The sequence below is a fragment of the Lutra lutra genome, chromosome 11 (assembly GCF_902655055.1).
Source record: "Lutra lutra chromosome 11, mLutLut1.2, whole genome shotgun sequence".
Classification (NCBI taxonomy): domain Eukaryota; kingdom Metazoa; phylum Chordata; class Mammalia; order Carnivora; family Mustelidae; genus Lutra; species Lutra lutra.
In genome coordinates, this window is record NC_062288.1 from 86,870,659 (window position 1) to 86,892,498 (window position 21,840).

The 21,840-nt window shown below is 40.2% G+C and overlaps 1 protein-coding gene across 2 annotated transcripts in view; it reads right to left on the bottom strand.

Moving 5' to 3' along the window:
- COPG2 (COPI coat complex subunit gamma 2) overlaps positions 1-21,745 on the bottom strand; it is a 117,384-nt gene extending 95,639 nt beyond the window's left edge. For both annotated transcript variants that reach the window (XM_047695711.1, XM_047695710.1), the window contains exons 1-4: positions 21,609-21,745; positions 20,381-20,433; positions 19,733-19,813; positions 17,095-17,166 (exon numbers count right to left, since the gene is read on the bottom strand). In XM_047695711.1, the coding sequence (XP_047551667.1) occupies positions 17,095-17,166; positions 19,733-19,813; positions 20,381-20,433; positions 21,609-21,645 (243 nt within the window). In that variant the 5' untranslated portion in view covers positions 21,646-21,745. The remainder of the gene's footprint in view (positions 1-17,094; positions 17,167-19,732; positions 19,814-20,380; positions 20,434-21,608) is intronic.
- Positions 21,746-21,840: the final 95 nt, after the last annotated feature.

Consider the following 21,840-nt stretch of genomic DNA (forward strand, 5'->3'; position numbering starts at 1 on the left):
CAACGACATCACACTTCTTATAAGTAGTGAAACTCAAATGCCTCAGACCCAGCTCAGGACTCCAAGCTGTACAAAGAACCTGGTGGAGACTCTTGAGCCCATTAAGCAAAGAGAAGAAGGAAGTGAGGATTCTTATGGTGATTAAACACAGAAAAAAATCACCCAAAGAAAGAGAAAGCCAGTCGGGGTCAGCTGAATGGGGCAGGTAACACCCATATGAAATAACCATGAGAAGAAAACAAAAAATAAAAACCAAAACCTCAGAGCTGAAGAATACTTGTCCTCCCTCCCCCGCCAAAATAAAAATCTACCACAAAGCAGAATAAAACTGGAGACACAAAAATTGAACTAATCTAACAGTACATTAAAAAGATTATTCACCACGACAAAGTGGGATTTATTCCAGGGCTGCAAGGTTGGTTCAACATCTGCAAATCAATCAGTGTGATACAACACATTAATAAAAGAAAGAACAAGAACCATATGATACTCTCAATAGATGCTGAAAAAGCATCTGACAAAGTACAGCATCCCTTCCTAATCAAAACTCTTCACAGTGTAGGGATCGAGGGTACATATCTCAATATCATCAAAGCCATCTATGAAAAACCCACAGTGAATATCATTCTCAATGGAGAAAAACTGAGAGCTTTTCTGCTAAGGTCAGGAACACAGCAGGGATGTCCATTATCGGCACTGCTATTCAACATAATACTAGGAAGTCCTAGCCTCAGCAATCAGACAACAAAAAGAAATTAAAGGCATCCAAATGGGCAAAGAAGAAGTAAAACTGTCTTTGCAGATGATATGATACTTTATGTGGAAAACCCAAAAGACTCCACTCCAAATCTGCTAGAACTTGTACAGGAATTCAGTAAAGTGTCAGGATATAAAATCAATGCACAGAAATCAGTTGCATTTCTATATACCAACAACAAGACAAAAGAAAGAGAAATTAAGGAGTCAATCCCATTTACAATAGCATCTAAAACCATAAGATACCTAGGAATACACCTAACCGAAGAGGCAAAGAATCTACACTCAGAAAACTATAAAGTACTCATGAAAGAAACTGAGGAAGACATAAAGAAATGGAAAAATGTTCCATCCTCATGGATTAGAAGAACAAATATTGTGAAAATGTCTATGCTACCTAAAGCAATCTACACATTTAATGCAATCCCTATCAAAATCTCATCAATTTTTTTCAAAGAAATGGAACAAATAATCCTAAAATTTATATGGAACCAGAAAAGACCTCGAATAGCCAGAGGAATGTTGAAAAAGAAAGCCAAAGTTGGTGGCATCAAATTCCAGACTTCAAGCTCTATTACAAAGCTGTCAGCATCAAGACAGCATGGTACTGGCACAAAAACAGACACATAGATCAATGGAACAGAATAGAGAACCCAGAAATAGACCCTCAACTCTATGGTCACCTAATCTTTGACAAAGCAAGAAAGAATGTCCAATGGAAAAAAGACCGTCTCTTCAACAAATGGTGTTGGGAAAATTGGACAGCCACATGCAGGGAAATGAAACTGGACCATTTCCTTACACCACACACAAAAACAGACTCAAAATGGATGAAGGACCTCAATGTGAGAAAGGAATCCATCAAAATCCTTGAGGAGAACACAGGCAGCAACCTCTTCGACCTCAGCCACAGCATCGTCTTCCTAGGAACATCGCTAAAGGCAAGGGAAGCAAGGGCAAAAATGAACTATTGGGACTTCATCAAGATCAAAAGCTTTTGCACAGCAAAGGAAACAGTCAACAAAATCAAAAGACAAGTGACAGAATGGGAGAAGATATTTGCAAATGACGTATCAGATAAAGGGCTAGTATCCAAAATCTATAAAGAACGTATCAAACTCAAAACCCAAAGAACAAATAATCCAATCAAGAAATGGGAAGAAGACATGAACAGATATTTTTGCAAAGAAGACATCCAGATGGTCAAAAGACACATGAAAAAGTGCTCCACATCACTCGGCATCAGGGAAATACAAATCAAAACCACAATGAGATACCACCTCACACCAGTCAGAATGGCTAAAATTAACGAGTCAGGAAATGACAGATGCTGGTGAGGATGCGGAGAAAGGGGAACCCTCCTACACTGTTGGTAGGAATGCAAGCTGGGGCAGCCACTCTGGAAAACAGCATGGAAGTTCCTCAAAAATTTGAGAATAGAGCTACCCTAAGACCCAGCAATTGCACTACTGGGTATTTACCCTAAAGATAACAAATGTAGTGATCCGAAGGGGCACATGCACTCGAATGTTTATAGCAGCAATGTCCACAATAGCCAAACTATGGAAAGAACCTAGATGTCCATGAACAGATGAATGGATAAAGAAGATGTGGTATATATACGCAATGGAATACTATGCAGCCATCAAAAGAAATGAAATCTTGTCATTTGTGACAACGTGGATGGAACTAGAGGGTATTATGCTGAGCAAAATAAGTCAATCAGAGAAAGACAATTATCATATGATCTCCCTGATATGAGGAAGTTGAGAGGCAACGCGGGGGTTTGGGGGGTAGGAAAGGAATAAAGGATCGAGAGGGAGACAAACCATAAGAGACTCTTAATCTCACAAAACAAACTGAGGGTTGCTGGGGGGAAGGGGGTAGGGAGAGGGTGGTTGGGTTATGGACATTGAGGAAGGTATGTGCTATGGTGAGTGCTATGAAGTGTGTAAACCTGGCAATTCACAGACCTGTACCCCTGGGGCCAATAATATATGTTTATTAAAAAAAAAAGAAAGAAAGAAAGCTGTGAGTTAACTTTTCATCCTGAGATGCTTTCTGACAGTTAAAGATAGCTATGCCAGCTACTCTACATGTCAGACTTTGAATAAAACATGAAAGCATTAAAAAAAAAATTAAACTAAAGCACAAAAAATGGGGGGGGGCCTCAACATTAGTCATAAGGGAAATACAAAAAAGCATATTTCAGATACCACCTCACACCCACCAAAATGGGTAAAATTAAAAAGAGTGACAATACAAAGTGTTGGCAAAGATGTGCCGGTGACCACTGAAACACAATGCCTAAACAAATACACTGAAATGTTGAATAAAATAGGAACAAAAAATTTCACTATGTAGTCAAAGGTAAAATGAAGTGAAATTCACAGATGCCAACTCAGAAAAGCAAACACCTCACAGCCACCGAAGTACAGGCCCAGGGCCTTCCAGGCAGAGGATGAAATATCTAACGTCTAGGAAGGACAAGATTTTAAAAAGTGTATTCTTTAGGCTCAGGAAAAATTATTCTAGGTAATAACTCAGAAATATAGCTAGAAATGGAGAGTGAGGAAAAGTGGTACACAGTAACGAGGTAGTCTGGTTGAGCTACAGAACAAACAGATGAACGCACGTACATACACTCAATTGATCTTTGACAAAGGAACAGAGGCAGTACAGCAGAGCAAAGATGGTCTCCTCACCAAATCATGCTGGGACAACTGGACACCCACGTGCAAAAGAATGAATCTAGACACAGACCCTACACTCTTTTTTTTTTTTTTTTTTTTTAATTTATTTGACAGACAGAGATCTCAAGTAGGGGGAGAGGCAGGCAGAGAGGGAGAGGAGGAAGGAGGCTCCCTGCTGAACAGCGAGCCCGATGCAGGCCTTGATTCCAGGACCCTGAGATCATGACCTGAGCCGAAGGCAGAGGCTTAACCCACTGAGCCACCCAGGTGCCCCCAGACCTTACACTCTTAACAAAAATTAACCCAAAATGGATCACGGACCTAAAAATAAAATGCAAAACTGTGAAACTGCTAGGAGAAAACTTAGATGACCTTGGGATGACTTTTAAGATACAACCACAAAAGTATGATCATAAAAGAAATAATGAATAAGCCAGCCTTTTTGGGGGGGTTGGGGGTGGGGAGGAATAGTAGAGGGAGAGAAAGAATCTTAAGCAGCATCCACACCCAGGATGGAGCCCAATGCAGAGCTCGATCTCATGACCCTGAGATCATTACCTGAGAGTTGGATGCTCAACCAACTAAGCCATCCAGGCACCACCACCAACCCCTCACCCCCCACCTTTTTCTAGAGAGAGAGAAAAAGAAACCAGCCTTTATTTAAAGTAAAAACTTCAGCTCTGCAAATGACAATGTCAAGAGGATGAGAAGACAAACCACAGACCAGGAGAAAATGTTTGTAGAACACCTATCTGATATAGGATTGTCACCCAAAATATACAAAAACCCCTTAAAAGTAAAAAATAAGAAAAACAAATTAACTAAAAATGAGCCAAAGACCTTAAGATGCTTTACTTAAACAGATAAACAAATGACAAATAAAGATATGGAAGTATAATGATTGAAGTACAAGAATTCTTCATAGATTATAGATGCTCCACATCATATGTCATTTGGGAAAGGCAGATTAAAACAAGATACCACTACACTCTTAACAGAATGACCAAAATTCGGGGCGTCTGGGTGGCTCAGTGAGTTAAGCCTCTGCCATCAGCTCAGGTCATGATCCCAGGGTCCTGGGATTGAGCCCCACATCAGGCTCTCTACTCAGCAGGGAGCCTGCTTCCTACCCACCCCCTGCCCCACCTGCCTCTCTGCCTACTTGTGATCTCTGTCTGTCAAATAAATAAATAAAATATTAAAAAAAAAAGAGAGAGAGAATAACCAAAATTCAGAACACTGATAACACCAAATGCTGATGAGGATGTGGAGCAGCAGGAACTCTCTCATTCATTGTTGGTGGAAATAAAAATGGTACAGCCAATTTGAAAGAAGGTTTGGTGATTTACAAAACTAAACATACTCTTACTGTACAATCTAGCAATCATGTTCTTTGGTATTTAACTAAAGGAAGTGAAAACTTATGTCCACATAAAAACCTGCATACAGAAGCTTATAGCATTATTAAAAATTTTTATTTTATTTTATTTTATTTTTTAAAGATTTTATTTATTTGACAGAGAGAGATCACAAGCGGGCAGAGAGGCAAGCAGAGAGAGAGAGAGGAAGAAGCAGGCTCCCTGCAGAGGGGAAAGCCCGATGCAGGACTCGATTCCAGGACCCTGAGATCATGACCTGAGCCGAAGGCAGAGGCTTAACCACTGAGCCACCCAGGTGCCCCCTATTTTATTTTTAATTTTTAAAAATTTTTAAAGTAATCTCTACACCCAACATAGGGTTCGACATACAACCCCAAGATCAAGGGTCACACATTCTACTGACTGAGCCAGCCTGGCTTTCTATAGCAGCTTTATTCATAATTGCCAAAACTTGGAAGCAACCAAGATGTCCTTTAGTAGATGAAAGGATAAACTGTGGTACATCCAGAAAACAGAATATTACTTAGCACTAAAAAGAAAATGAGTTATCAAGCTGTGAAAAGACGTGGAGGAAATTAAATGCATATTACTAACTGAAAGAACCAATCTGAAAAAGATACGTGCTATATAATTCCAGCTACATGACATTCTAGAAAACGCAAAGCTATGGGAACAGCACAAGCATCTGTGGTTGCCAGGGTTTGGGGGATAGGATGGGGAATGATTAGCTGGAGCCCAGAGGATCTGTAGATCAGTGAAGATACTCTGTATAATATTTAATGATGGATGCATGTCATTACACATTTGTCCAAATCTTATACTGTATAACACCAAGAGTGAATATTAACATAAACTATGGATTCTGTGTGATTACGACATGCCAATCTAGGCTTAGGTATTGTAACTAATTTACCACTCTGGTTAAGGATGTTGATAATGGGGGAGAGGGGATCTCTGTACCTTCCTTTTAATTTTGCTGTGGACCTAAGACTTCTCTTAAAAAATAAAGACTTTCTCGGGGTGCCTGGGTGGCTCAGTCAGTTAAGCGTCTGCCTCCGGCTCAGGTCATGATCCCAGGGTCCTGGGATCGAGCCCCGCTTCAGGCTCCCTGCTCAACGGGAAGCCTACTTCTCCCTCTCCCACTCCCCCAGCTTGTGCTCCCTCTCTCACCGTGTTTCTCTGTGAGATAAATAAATAAAATCTTTAAAATAAATAAATAAAGACTTTCTCTAGAAAGTGGTGAGGACATGAATAAATCGCAATGAACAACCCAAAAACTCACAAGAAATGATGTGTTATGACACACAGGAGTAAACGTGTATGTGTGTATAAATATGTTCACGTATATGTTTAAATATTCATATACAAAATAAGAGTGTCCTACGGTTCTCAAATTTTCCACGAACAGGTACAAGATAAAGATGAATATTAGATTCTGAAGTCAAATAATCATGTTGCAGTTTGTAGGGTAACCACTAAAAGAACTTCCAAACTATTATCCCACTAATGCTCTGTTCGCTTTTATTCAGTCTTTTTTCTCTCTTGGTTTCATTTTGGATAATTTCTATCTGTCCTCAAGGTTACTGATTTTTTTCTTCCCCTACAGACTCTAATCTGTTATTAACCCCATGAGGTGTATTTTTCATTTTACATGCAAGCTCATATAAATTTCTTTTCCTTAACTTCTAGAAGGTGCACTTGGGTCTCTCCGGATGCCTTCCATTTTGCTCCTCATTCTTATTATGTCTTTCTATATATTTTTAGGCACAAAGGCTCCATATATAATAGCTGCTTTATGTCATCATCTGCTCTTCCCATCATTATATCACTTCTGGCTTTGGATCTATTGATTCATTTTGCTCCTGGTTATGGAAAATATTTTCCTGCTTCTTGGCTTACCTCATAATTTTTCATTGGATGTGGTACACTGTCAAGTTTAGATGCTAGATTTTGTTGTATTCTTTTACGTAGTATGATACTTTACTCTTCATGAGATTAAAAACCTGGAATCAGTATTTTTACTTTTGAGGTTTGCTTTTAAGCCTTTTTAAGCTTTAGCACAAGTGTCATATGTCCCCATTGCTGAAGTGATGCCTTTCTGAGAACTATACCAAATGACAAGGTTTTTCCTGTTCTCCCTAGATGGAAATGGGGACTATTCCCAGCACTGTGTTCTGGTGATTCTTTCTTTAGCCTTGGGAAGTTTCCTTTTACATAAGCACAGATCAATTCTTACCCAGGGATTCAAGGAAGACCCCTCAGCAAATTGCTGGAACTACCTCCTTCCTTTCTTGCTTCTCTCCCTCTCCCTTGACTTCTTTCCTCTCTATTACTCTGCTCTACAAATTTGCACTTTCTCGGTTGGCTTTCCCATACTCCAGAGAGATAAGTAGGCTCTTTTTCAGTGTGCCCTCCTTGACCTGATACCTGTAATCTGCCTCTGGGCAGTGAGCTAATGCAATCCTAGAGCTCACTTAGTTTTTCTTTTTCTTCAGATCACAATCCTGGGATGCCTGTTAATCTAATGTCTAAAAACTACTGTGTAATATATTTTGTTTGACTTTCTAGGTATTTGCAGTAGCAGAATAAACCTCACACCTTGACTGCATTATGGCTAGAAAGAGAACAGAAATATGTTTTGAATATCAAAACATATGGTGAATTACCTTGGGACTCTTTTATTATTCATTTCCAACACCAATCCATTGCAATTAGAGAACACAATTTGTACAATTTCATTCCTTTAAAAATTTGTTGCATCTTGCATTATGGCTCAGTATATAGTAGATTTTTATAAATGTTCTTTGTGTGCTTCATTTACATTTAATGTAGATAGTAATATACTCAGGTCTATATTTATCATCTTATATGATTTACATTTGTCCTTCTTGATTAATCTATCTCTTTCTTTCCCCCTTCTCATGACTTGATTTTTCAGCATTCTATTTTTTTTGCACAATTAGTGTGGAAGAGAAAAACAATAGAGAAAATCAATAAAACAAAAAGCTGGTTCTGTGAAGAGATCAATAAAGTTTATAAAGTTCTATATAGGCTTCCAGGAATAAAAGAGAGAAGATACAATTTACCAGTGTCAGAATGAAAGAAGAGACATTACCACAGATCCTACAAATACTACAAAAAATAAGGGAATATCATGAATAGTTTTAGGGAAACAAAGTCCAATAACTTCCATGAAATGGATAAATTCCTTAAAGGACATGAACTACCAGACCTCACTGAAGAAAATAAATAATCTGAATAGTGCCATATCTATTTCTGTTTAATGGAGTTAATTTTTATTTTTTTTTATTTTTTTTTTTTTTTAAACTGACCCTGCCCACCCCCCCCCCCCCCGGAGTTAATTTTTAAAAAGCTTCCTTTAAAAAAGACAGTTTTGGAGTATCTGGGTGGCTCAGTCAGTTAAGCATCTGACTTTTGATTTCAGCTCAGGTCATGATGTCAAGGCTGTGAGATCAAGCCCCTAGTTGGCTGTATGGGCACTGGGAAAGGAGACTGCTTAGAATTCTCTTTCCCCCTCTCCCTCCACCTTTCCTCTCCCTCTTAAAAAAAAAAAAAAAAAAAAAAAAAAAAAAAAAAAAAAAAAAAAAAAAAGATGGCTTCCATAGTGAACTCCATCAAACACTTCAGGAAAAATTAATGATTCTACAAAAACTCTTCCAGAAAGCAGAAGAGGAAGAAAGGAAGAAACACTTCCCAATTCATTTTACAATGCCAGCCTTATCCAAATACAAAATCCAGAAAAAATATCATTAAAAAAACCTATAGATCACTATATTTCATGACCATGGATTTAAAAATCCTTAACAAATTTTAACAAACAGAAACAAAAGACTTTATATTTTCCAGAATGATAAATAAATGCATTTTACCATATTAATAACATACTGAAAAAGAAAAGCCATGATAATCCAATGGATATAGAAAAATCATTTGACGGGACGCCTGGGTGGCTCAGTTGGTTAAGCAGCTGCCTTCGGCTCAGGTCATGATCCGAGCATCCTGGGATCGAGTCCCACATCGGGCTCCTTGCTTGGCAGGGAGCCTGCTTCTCCCTCTGCCTCTGCCTGCCATTCTGTCTGCCTGTGCTCGCTCTCTCTCACTCTCTCTCTGACAAATTTAAAAAAAAAAAAAATATTTAAAAAAAAAAAAATCATTTGACAAAATTCAATACCCATTCTCTTACACTCACACTCACACAATCTCTCAGCAAACTAGGAATAGAATGGAACTTCCTCAAACTGATAAAAGCCATTTGTGAAAAACTTAAGAGCTAACACCATGCTTAGTGGTGAAAGACTACATACCTTCCCCCTAAGATCAAGAACAAAACAAGGATGTCCCCTATCATCACTTCTATTTATACTGTATAATAGTGCAAGATGATAGTAAGTTAAGATACATAATCAAAGGCAAACAGATTGAAAAGTAAAAATTCTAAGGTATCTTCCAAAATACCCCTAGAACTAATAAATGAATTTAACAAAATCACAAAAATATGCAAAAACCAATTTAATTTCTAGAAACTACTTATAAACAATACAAGTACAATAGTATTTTTAAAATCTTAACTACTTTAGGGATAAATTCAAAAATATGTATAAGACTTGTATGCTGAAAGCTACAATACTGCTAACAGGAATTAAAGAGACCCGAATAAGGGGAGATAAATACCATGTTTGTGGAGTAAAAACCACAGTATTATAATGTCAATTCCCCTCAAATTGATCTTCAGATCCAATGTAATCCCCCTCAAAGTTCCAGCAGACTTTAAAAAATAGAAATGGAAGCTGATTTTAAAATTCATATAGAGAGCAAAGAACCTAGAAGACCCAACCTTTTGAAAAAGGGGGAAAAAAAGGAACACATGCACTATCTGATTTAAAACTTACTATAGGGGCGCCGGGATGGCTCAGTGGGTTAAAGCCTCTACTTTCAGCTCAGGTCATGATCCCAGGGTCCTGGGATCAAGCCCCACATCAGATTCTCTGCTCAGCGGGGAGTCTGCTCCCCCCTCTCTCTCTGCCTCCCTCTCTGCCTATTTGTGATCTCTGTCAAATAAATAAACTATTAAAAAAAAAAAAACTTACTATAAAGATACAGTCATCAAGACGGTGTGGTACTAGAATAAGAATAAAGATCTGTATCTTTATTCTTATTCAATGAAACAAAACTGAATGTTCCAGTGTGCCAATGTAACTCAGTCATCACCTCTTCCTCCTCCTTCCATACTAATATGCAACGATTCCAGTACCGTTTGTTGAGAAAATAAAATAGGAGGAAAAGGAGGAGGTGGTGAAAGGAGGAAGAGGAATCCAACCCTTACCTTATACCATATACAAAAATTAATTCAAAATGGATCAAAATGCCTAGAAAAAAGGCATAGGAGAAAATCTTTGTGACACTGGGTTAGGCAAAGAGCTCTATAATTCATATCGGAAGTATAATCCACAACAGAAAAAAAATTGATAAACTGGATTTCATCAAAATTTAAAGCTTCTAGGGGCGCCTGGGTGGCTCAGTGGGTTAAGCCTCTGCCTTCAGCTCAGGTCATGATCTCAGGGTCCTGGGATCGAGCCCCACATCGGGCTCTCTGCTCAACGGGGAACCTGCTTCCCTCCTCTCTCTGCCTGCATCTCTGCCTACTTGTGATCTCTGTCAAATAAATAAATAAAATCTTTAAAAAAAAATTAAAGCTTCTATTCTTTGAAAGGCTAGAAAATGAAAAACACACAAGCTACAGACTGGAAGAAAATAGTTAAGAAACATATCTGACAAAGGACTTGTATCCAGAATACATGAAGACTTCTCAAAACTCAAAAATAAGAAAATATACAACCAAATTATGTAAAAATGGGCAAAAGTTATGGACAAATCCTTCAGCACAGAAGCTACTTAAAGAGCAAAAAAAGCACACAAAATGATGTTTGAGATTATTAGTCATTAGGGAAATGCATATTAAAACTACAAAGAGATACCACTATACACCTATTAGAATGGCTAAAATTAAAGAGAAATAAATTTTAAAAAGCAAAAAAAAAAAAAAAAAAAAATACCAAGTGCTGGCCAGAAATGCAGTCACTAGAACCGTGATGGCAGAAATGGAAGAGAGGTTGGCAGCTTCTTACAAAGTTAAACATATGATCTGGTAATCCCACTCCCAGGAACTGACCCAAGAGAAACAAAAACTTATGTTTAAAAATCTATACCTGAATGTTTATAGCAACTTTATTCATAACCATCAAAACCTTGTAACAAACTAAGTATCCTTCAAAGGGCAAACAGATAAACTGAGGTATGTCCACATAATAAAACACTACAATGAAATAAAAAAAAAAAAAAAAAAAAGGAAACTCCTGAAGCAAAGAGTAACACGGACAAACATCAAACGCCTTATGTTAGTGACTCAAAAGGCTTCCTGTGGTCTGATAGCATTTTTATGACCTCCCAGACAGGCTAGACTAGGCAGAAAGAAGAGAACAGTGGTGGCCTGGGGCTGAGGATGGTTAGATCATATGCAGAGGTAGGAGGGAACTTTTTGCAGTGATGGAAACATTCTAAATCTTGATTACAATAGTGATAATAACTACTGTATGCATTTGTCAAAAGTCATAAAACTATACCGTAAAAAGGGTGGATTTTACTCTATGAAAATTACACCTTTTTTCCTTAATGGAGGAGACAAGAGTATAAGTGAATGAAAATATAAGCAACACATTGGGAGGATATCAAAACACCTATCTGATAAAGGTCTTGCATCCAGAAAATATAAAAACAACTTGCAACTGAATAAGAGGACAAAAGACATGATTTTTTTTTTAAAAAGTAGATCTGAACTGACACTTCACCAAAGAAGATATACAGATGGCAAACAAGTATGTATTTGCTTAATACATTCCTCATGAAGGAAATACAAACCTAACAATGCCACTTCTAGATATTAAGCAAAGAAAATGAAAGTAGGTCCACACAAAGACCTCTACTTGAATATTTTTAGCACCTTTGTTCATAATATCCATAAGCTAGAAATCACTCAAATAACCAGTACTTGTGAATGCATATGTAAAGTAGAACACCTCCATACAATGGAATATTACTCAGCAATAAAGATGAAAAACGACTGATACAAAGACTCGGATCAGCCTCAAAGGCCAGATGCTAGGAGAAAGGAACAAGACATAAAAGTCATAAAAGGCTACAAACTATATGGTTAAAGTGAAATTCTAGAAAATGCAAAACTCTGTTGTCAGAAAGTAGATCACTCACTGACTTTCAGGAGCTAGGGGTGGAGGGAGGACTCAGACAACTAAGCGACACAGGGGCACAGTCTGGGGTGATGAGAGATTTCTGCATCGTGACTGTGGGGATGGTTCTCAGACTCCAGACATGGGTCAAAACTCACTGAACTGTACATTTAAAATTGGCAAATTTTATTACTTTGTAAGTTATACTCGACAAAGCTGATTTTTTTAAACACTAAAATAAAAAAAAGTTTTCCGTAAGTCAGTAAGAGGAATATAAATAAGCAAAGAATATGAACAGACTATTCACAGAGGAAGAAAGTAAAAAGGCCACTCAACATAGAAAGAGTTTCAAGTGCAGCGATGATCATGAAAATGCAAATTAAAACCACAAAGAGATGCCATTTCACATTCTTATGAATGGCAAACACTTCGGTCTGGTAATAAGAAATTATTATCAGACCAAGTAAGGATTTGAAGCACCGTCTGTGTAAATTAGGACGAGATCAGTTCAAAGATCAATTTGATAAGATTGAATCACTACCATTACCTAGAAATTCCAGTTGTAGGTCTCTATCCCAGAAAAATTCTATGTGCACAAGACATGTACATAAACATTGTGTATGGTATCACTTGTAATAGCAATGGAGTGGAAGCCACACGTATCTGCCCTGGGAGAATGTATAAATGAGGAGAGATACTGTGTATTAACACACTGGATCACAAGCAGCGGTGAAACTGAATAAAGTGGAAGTACGTGCAGCGAGAGGGCTGAACTTGAAAACATTAATTTTGAAAACTGCAGTAACAATATGATCACTTATATATTTTTCTAAGATTTATTTATTTATTTATTTGAGAGACAGAGAGTGGCAGGAGGGGCAGGGGGAGAAGGAGAGAGAAGCCGCAAGCAGACTCAATGTTCAGCATGGAGCCTGACGCAGGGCCCGATCCCAGGACCCTGAGATTATGACCTGAGCTGAAATCAAGAGTCGACTGCTCAACCAACTGAGCCACCCAGGCACCTCTGATCACTTACGTATTTTTTAAAGATTTTATTTATTTATTTGAAAGAGAGAGAGAGAGAGAGTGCACAAGTGGGGGAGGGGAGGGAAGGGAGAAGGAGACGCAGACTCCCTGCTGAGCCAGAAGCCCACAGCAGGGCTCAATTCCAGGACCCTGAGATCACAAACCAAGCCCAAGGCAGACACTTAACTGACTGAGCCACCCAGGCACCCCCACTTATATTTTTAAACACATAAAAAGGCTAAGTATAGATTATGGATACAAACATATGAAATACATAGAGATATAAACACTGATAGGAGGTTACCAATCTGAAGATAGCAATTACACTCTGGTAAAGGATGGCTGGAAAAGGAAGAAGCCCCCCACGCTGCCAGCAAAATCCCCAGTTCCCTCTCCTCCCCACAAAAATCACACCCCCCTTTCCATATTCTGTCTAAGGGACCCACAAAATGAATCACAGCATGCTACACCTGGCTCCTCACCACAAACACTACAAAACCCTGAAATATCCTGGTCATTATTCATCACGTGGTCATTTACCGCCATGCAGCTGGGAACAGCATCTAATCTGATTCTGACTTCCATCCTTCTCAAATCCCAAACCTTCCACCAAGTTCTCTGAAACATCTCAGCAAAATCCCTTATATCCTTAATTCTTCTCCGAAAGCAACCATCTTGTCTCTAACCTGGTTCCTCCCTGAGAATTCCCTCCCACCCCCCCCAAACAATGGCTGTTGTCTCTCCTTTAACCCTCATCCACCAGAACTACAGGTAGAGAAGCTCACTGCCTGTTCAAAAATCTCAGCACTGCCTTCTTTCACTGTGCCTCGTTCTCCCCTAAAAATCTCTGGCTTTAAAGCTTACGCCTTTAGACGGCATCACCCGCCACCACTCTTGTCTGTATACACAGACTTCCGGTTACGTCCCTTATTTTAAAAAATATATATATTAGTAACTTGTTCACCATCACTATCTTCAATATTAGTCCAATAATAATTATTGGTGACTTTATTTTTTTTAAAGACTTTACTTATTTATTTTGACAGTGAGAGAATGAGCGAGAACACAAATAGGGAGGAAGGGGCAGACAGAGAAGGAGAAGCAGACTCCCCACGGAGCAGGGAACCCCACATGGGGCTCGATCCCAGGACCCTGAGATCATGACTTTAGCTGAAAACAGATGCTTAATCAACTGAGCCACCCAGGTGCCCTATTGGTGACTTTAATACCCATACAGACAATATTTCTAAAACTCTAACCGCTTGATAGAATTGACTTCTCCCAGGATCCCGTCTTCCTTCCTTCTGCAATCACCCACTTCCACTGTCACCCCCTTCGATAACCGCATCCCTTTCATAATTTCATTTCCAAGCATTTCACTCTCCAGCCACCTCTCCTGACTCCAACAGCCCTTTCACTATGTCAATTCATGGATCCGATCAACCCTTTACTGCCCCGATCAGCCCCTGTTCATTCTTGCCTCCTAACCAGATTCCATAGTTAATATTTCAAGCTCTCAACTTCCTTGCTCTTCCCTCCACTTACTAACCTGGCAAAACTCTAACACTGACTAAAGCCAATCTCCAACTGTTCCACGCTTTAACCAGAAGCCTGCAGCTGGAGGAAAACATTCACCATACTACCAGCTAATACTTTCACTTCATGCCCACTAACTCCAAGGGGCCATTCATACTGTCCAACAACCTACATTTCCCCAATCCATTTCCTAGAAAACGATTTCATGCCTTCTTTCCTTAATACAACTTCTGGGCCAGAGGCTTCGAGTTTGTCCTTGCTCCGTCCCCTCCCTGCTCCACAGCCAACTCTTCTTCCCAGCTGCCACCCCTCTGGGCAACAGCAACCTGGGGCTGCAAATTCACAGAGCCACAAAGAGGCAACAGCTTTCCATAACTTTTATAATAGTCCCTCTCCGTGACCTTGCTCCAGCAGCCTGAAATGCCTGGCTTTCTAGTCTAACACCTCTAATACATAAATCTATAAAAATCACAGTTGGTTCTGCTTCCCTGATTGAACCCTGAATTTCTGGTAGAGGAATCGATTAAAGGGAAACGACCTTAACAACAGAAATCTGAAGGTGCTTCTCTGATTTGATAAAAGGCACTAATGGCCCTGTTTCCAGTGGTAAAGGGGAGACTAGTCACCCATGGCACGCAGAGCCAAAATACTTAAATCATCACCTGCAGAGAAGACATCATTAAGGACCTATAGAAGAGAAGGCTTGGGTAACCCAGTAGCTGCTGCCATAGAATATTTTGTAGAAATGTATTATACAATAGGTTAGTTGCTTCTTAGTAACTGGAGAACTTGGTAAAAGAAATGAGTCCAGAGTTTTAAATTCACGGCTCAAGGTCTGGGAAAGAGACTAGAAGTCTTCCATAACACCTTCATAGAAAGCCTGTGTCATGGGACGCCTGGGTGGCTCAGTTGGTTGAGCAGCGGCTCAGGTCATGATCCCAGCGTCCTGGGATCGAGTCCCGCATCGGGCTCCTTGCTCATCGGGGAGCCTGCTTCTCTCTCTGCCTCTGCCTGCCATTCTGTCTGCCTGTGCTCGCTCTCTCTCCCTCTCTCTCTCTGACAGATAAATAAATAAAATCTTTAAAAAAAAGAAAGAAAGAAAGAAAGCCTGTGTCATGTGGACGCAACGCTGAGAATTCTGAAAAGCAAACCCCCCATGAGGCTAAAGACAAAGAAAATTCAATACACACCCTGTGGGGCATCTTAGATTAAAGGGAAGACTTTGAACTGGGAAGGAGCAGGACCCTGAAAATTGGGATAGGGACATATGGGAAGATTCTGATGAAGCTGAGTACCCTGGACTCTTAAATTCCCCAAGACTCCTCTGCAAGTAGAAGCAGCTCTTCATTCTCTGTCTGAGCAAAGAGTCTCCCTTTGCCTGAAGAATCAGTAATGGCCTCACCTGAGACAGCTACCCTACCCACACTGCTAAGTTCCTGGGGACCTATTCCCGAAGCCTATCGTTATCCAGACATATAACCACACTCAAATCCTAGAAGTTCCTGGGGGTTGGGCACAAAATGTGGCCTGTGAAGGTATGTAGTTACATACCAAAAATAACTGCAAGATTTGGACAAGTTACGTCAACAGAAAGCTGGGAAGTCTATCTTGCAGAAATCCCTCCCCTGTAGGTTCTGAGCTAGAGCTGGGCGAAAGAGAAATGTGCAGCACATTCAGAAAACAGAAGTAAAGCTGTAGAGCCACAGTGCTCTGGAAGTCGGGTGCTTTAAGGCAGTGAGACACAGACACAGAGATGCTGGCAGCTTTAGTTCGTCCTTACGCTTCTTTTTCCCTACCCTGTGTCCTCTTCCCCACGCTGCTCCTGCTCTTCTTCTCAAGTGGCCAGGCCTGCTCCTTACCAGCAGTGATCCCAAGCCCCCCAGAAACTTGACTGGGACTTAGAAATGTGGTAGCTACATCTGGTGACTTCTACCAGCCCATCTTCCCAGGGGCATGCTGCACACTGGAAAATGAACGGCTTTTGTGACTGCGTGAGAGATCTGTAGGGGAAGAGCTTTATGCTGTAGACTCTCAATCTTTCACATTCACGTGGCTTTTAATGAACATTTAAAAATCTGATGAAGAGGCACCTGGATGGCTCAGTGGGTTAGGGCCTCTGTCTGGGCTCGGGTCGTGATCCCGGCGTCCTGGGATTGGGCCCTGCGTCGGGCTCTCTGCTCAGCAGGGAGCCTGCTTCCCCTTGTCTCTCTGCCTGTCTCTCTGCCTACTTGTGATCTCTCTCTCTCTGCCAAATAAATAAATAAAATCTTTGAAAAAAATAAAAATATAAACAAAAAATAAAAATCTGATGAAGATAAATAATGTTTAAGTAATTTTAAATATTTCAAGCGACATTTTCTAATTTGGAACACTCTAAGCTCCCCAAGAAGAAAGAATAAAAGGAGCTTTTCCAGCCTAAAAGAAGAAAATAAAAAGACTTACATCATTAGATTGAAACAATCGAGTCATCGCAAAGAAGGCTTCTGTGGCTTCCGTAGTTCCAAAGTGTTCACCCTAAGGAAAATTGAAAACAACTTCTTAAACTTAAAAATATATATACATATATATATATATATATATTAAGGATTTTCCTTTTTTTCTGCAAAACTCTTTTAGAACTCAGCGGAAAAATTTCTTTGTAAACATTCTGCCTCTGAGCTATTTTTCTGGCTTTCAATTTATAAACTTGTATGGGCATTGTGTCCACTCCTTATTTGAAATAATTCAGTATTACACACCATGCTAGAAAAGTTCTGGAATAGTCGTCTCTAATCTTTTAGCAGGAACTATTTTGATTTCCCTAGAGAACCACAATTTATAAGGAGGTAGAAAGTAGTAGCAAGTTGAGTTCCTAATCAGAATGGCATGTTAATACTACACTGCCTACAAGCAGAGATCACACCTTTTATATTTCTATAATCCAATGCCCAGCACAAAGCCTGACATATTATAGGAGCACAATAAATATTAAATTATAAAGAGCTATATATTAGGAATTCCAGAAAACATGGTAAAAAGGGACCAACCAAAAAGGCAGGAACCAGATTAGTTATATAAAAGTCAGGCTTTGGATGATGCTTTGGATCAGAACTTTAATATGCTCAATAAATCATCCGAGGATCTTTCCAAAATGCAGAATCGGCTCTAATAGCCCTAGGTGAAGGCTGAAATTTTGCATTTCTAACCGGCTGCTGGTGATGCAAATATTGAGTCTGAGAATGGCATGTTTTTAAGTAGCAAGATGTGAGATAACTTATTTCACTCACAGTCAAAAAATTCCAGATTAGAGACCACCTGAGACATTAACATTTGAATAACCAATTTCATTAAAAGCAATCCTCATCATGCATTAGCCTCAATCACTTTTCAGGGCTTCAGACCTCGCTCGGAATATAACTAGTTATCGATCTATTTGTTATGGGAATAAGAATAAACAAATTTTGGTGAAAAACTTTAAAAGTTGAGTTTGAAACACAGAGTATAAGAATTCACAGTTACTTAAATCAGAAGACCCAACATGCTCAGTAAGAGACTTCCCTCCCTTTCCTCCATAAATACTTAGTGAACATATGGAAGTCCAGGCACTTTTCAGTACGCTCAGTAAACCCTAAGTCCCTACTTTTGGTCTTAAAATTCAGAATATATGAGTAGATCAGCTGTAGTAGGAATTTGAAAGTATGTTTCCATAAAGCAATACCAAGAACTAGGCCAAAGATAAAACTAAGGTTCCCAAACCTGTTTGTGTAGTTGACTGTGTTTATTTATCAGATTACACTGGTAATTTTCTTATCAAGATAATGAAGTGTTTCAACATGAGTTTTCCATCAAAGAGGTACTGGTCAATATAAAAGTGTGTATTACTCTGCACTGCCTTCAACTACTCAAAACTCTGCTTATACAATGGATTTAGCCAACCTGGGCTCAATGTGTGTTATGAAAAATTAAATCAAACTGACTTTGTCCTAAATGCTTCTAATATGCTACCACAGAAGAATATGATGTTGGTACAAGATTATATTTTATGTCAAAGTAAGTACTTGTTGCTCAGTCTCCATTTGCAAAGGACAAACCTTCATCGTGTCTTCAGTAACAAAATACAGTAAAAATATGATATCCTCATGGAATTCAAATTGGAAACCATGGTCTTCTAAACACCATATGTAAGCCACCTGAAGTATATATAAGTGTATATTTGTGTGTGCGTGTGTGAGTGTGTGAATCTAACAAACAAAATCACATTTTCTAAGGTCCTAGACATTTCATGAGAATTTTTGGTCTGAAGCAAAACAAAGAAACAAACAAAAACACAAGAAAAAATAAAATTAATAGCAATAACAGCAAACAGAATCCACGTTCTATCAGGGCAAATACTTTTGTTGGTTTTGTCTGCTATGTCCCCAGTGCTTCAAACAGTGCAGAGGAATCAACAGGTGTATTATAAATATTTGCTGAATGACTGAATGAAAACTATTCCTGAATGTGCATGTCCAGGATTGTTCTCCGTGCTTTCCATTCATTATCTCATTGAATCATTACAACTTTAGAAAACAGGCATTGTCATAATCCCCATTTATAGAAAAGGACACTAAGGCACAGAATGGTTAAGCGCAGAATCATATCACTTGCCATGGTACAGTAGGGATAATACATATAAATTCTAAATATGAAAATCAAAGCTTGGGGAAAAAAAATTCACCACTATACTCCTCCCCCTCCAAAAAAAGTAAACTATCCATCTGGAATTTGTTTAAGATTTTGTACTGTATTTTTAGAGGGACATGAGACCTCTGAACAAATCTAAACAACATGTTTTAACATCAACTAAAACTTGTTAAATTCAAATCAAGATTGAGGACCTACTATGCATAAGCTGATCTAGTACCTCATGAATAAAACGGAAGTATATGTCATAATCCTTATCCTATATAACCCTTACATATCTTTACCTGAATCAAACACTGTATATTTCTAAATTAAGTGAATTAAAAAAAAAATAACTATATTTTCCAGAAAGTATTTCACTGCATGTTATGTATTTCTAGTCCAGGAAACAAATCTAAGGCAAATCAAAACAGTTTACCTGGTTCAGTAAGTAAAGAATCTTTGTAAGAATATGCAAACATCTTCTTGGATTGATGGGTGTTTCATTGAATATACGAGCCTGTGGGACAAAAAAAAATTGTTATACATAGTATATTTTCTATCATTTCTATCACAGATTACAAAAATCAATTCTAATCAAATAAACTACATATTTTGATCACAATATCCAAATAATGTTAATTGCTTACAGTTTTCAATTTATCACAGTATATGATACATTATTACACATGGTCTTGATTTTCCATTCCACACTCTTTCCCTTAGATCTAGTACTTCAACTTTATGTGCTTTATGTGTTAAGTAAGAATCACAGTATTTACCTACAGCATTTGAATACAATTAGTTTAATATCTGCAACTTCCTTCAGTAACCTTGTACTATACACCTCTTTGGCATTTTATTTAAAATTATCAACATGGGAGAGTCTACATGTTTTTGCATTTCTATAAGCTCTAGCCCCACTGAGGATAAGTAACCATCTTCTTTTTCCCTCATGTCTGTATTCTCCGAAAACAGTATTGCATTCCTCAATTCTTATTTGGGGTCATCATATTCCAGGGGCTCTCTGACCACCATTCTAAAATGGAATAGAAAAGAAAGAAGACAGCAGACTTCCAAGTCATACCTCCTGTAAGACAGCACTCTTCTCCAGATGCCGAAAAGGATTGGAGCCACTACCTATGTTATAAACAAAAAAATGTCTTTAAGAGCTGTCCTAGACAAATTTATGTCTACAGGTTATTGAATGCTTGGGATAGCTCACCTAAGTGGAGCGATCACTTGGATATCACAGTGAGAATCATTACAAATACACATATAAATTGAATAAAATCATTTCGATTCTGGTACTAGCTGTGTTTGCTAGTCATTGGAGATCTTGTACTTCTCTTTTGCAGGATCCCTGCCCAAAATGAGTGCCCTCTTCCCCTGTCCTCGTTTCACATGAATGTGACAAGTGTATGTCACGGGCACACAGCTAAGATGGATGAGGCGGTGGTTGGGCCCTTTGTATTTCCCCAAAGGCAAGCACTATCTTACATGTTTCCAACAATTACCGCGAGGCAGAAAAGAGTTTAGCAAAGTACCCTATCATATCAAGCTGGAAGAGGCCATGGAGATTTCCTAAACCAAATCTCGACCACACCATGGGAGAGCAGCACCAAACGATGAGGGGGTTTGGTTCGGGAGTTTGGAGGGGGTTGTTTTCAGGTGGCTTGGCATCTTCCCCTTTTGCTTCCGCTTTTGCTCTGGACCAAGGACGGGTATCAAGAACGAACTCACTTCTGGATGCCTGAACATTAAATGACCTATGTACCACGGGACAGTCTGAACCCCCTGGGTGGCAGAAGACTGGAAGGTACAAGGCACTTCCAAGTTCGTACACACACTTACACACACTGTCCCGTCGAGCCCAGACCCGCTACGGGCCTACCACGACCAGCGCCCCCCGCTCTCACACGCGCGCACCCACTCCCTCGGCCACGCGCCGCGGGCCCGCCTCCTCTGCGGACAGCCCAACCCCCGCGAGCGCGGCGGAGGCGGCTCCGAGGGGCTGCGCCCTGGGGAGGGGGCGGGAGCGGGGGGCGGGGCCGCCGAGCCGCCGGACGCGGCGCGCGGGCGCGGGGCGGGAGCGCGCGACCCGAGGGGAGGCTCCGGCACCCGGGGGAGGGGCTAGGGGCAGGCCCCAGGCTGCGGTAGAGCAGAGCCGGGCGGAGGGAGGGGCGGGCTCCAACTCCGGCCCCCTGGCACACCGGCGCCCACGCCTTCGGGTCCGCGGCCCCCGAGAGCAGGTGTCGGCGGGCGGGGAAGGGGCCCCCGCGGCTGAGGGTGGGCGTCAGAAGCCCAGCGCGTACCAGACTCCTCGTCCTTCTTGTCGAATTTTTTAATCATCTTGGACGACTTCCCAGCGCCCAGACCCACCGCAACCGTCCCAGGCGCCGCAGCCGGCGAGCGGAAGAGACTGCAGGAAGGCCGGCCCCGTGCTCTGGCGCCGGTTGGGTCGCCGTCCCGTCACTCGGGGAGAAGGCCCGCCCTCCCCCGGCTGTCGCGGCCGCTCTGGTCCCCTGGGGACGCGGCCACGCCCTC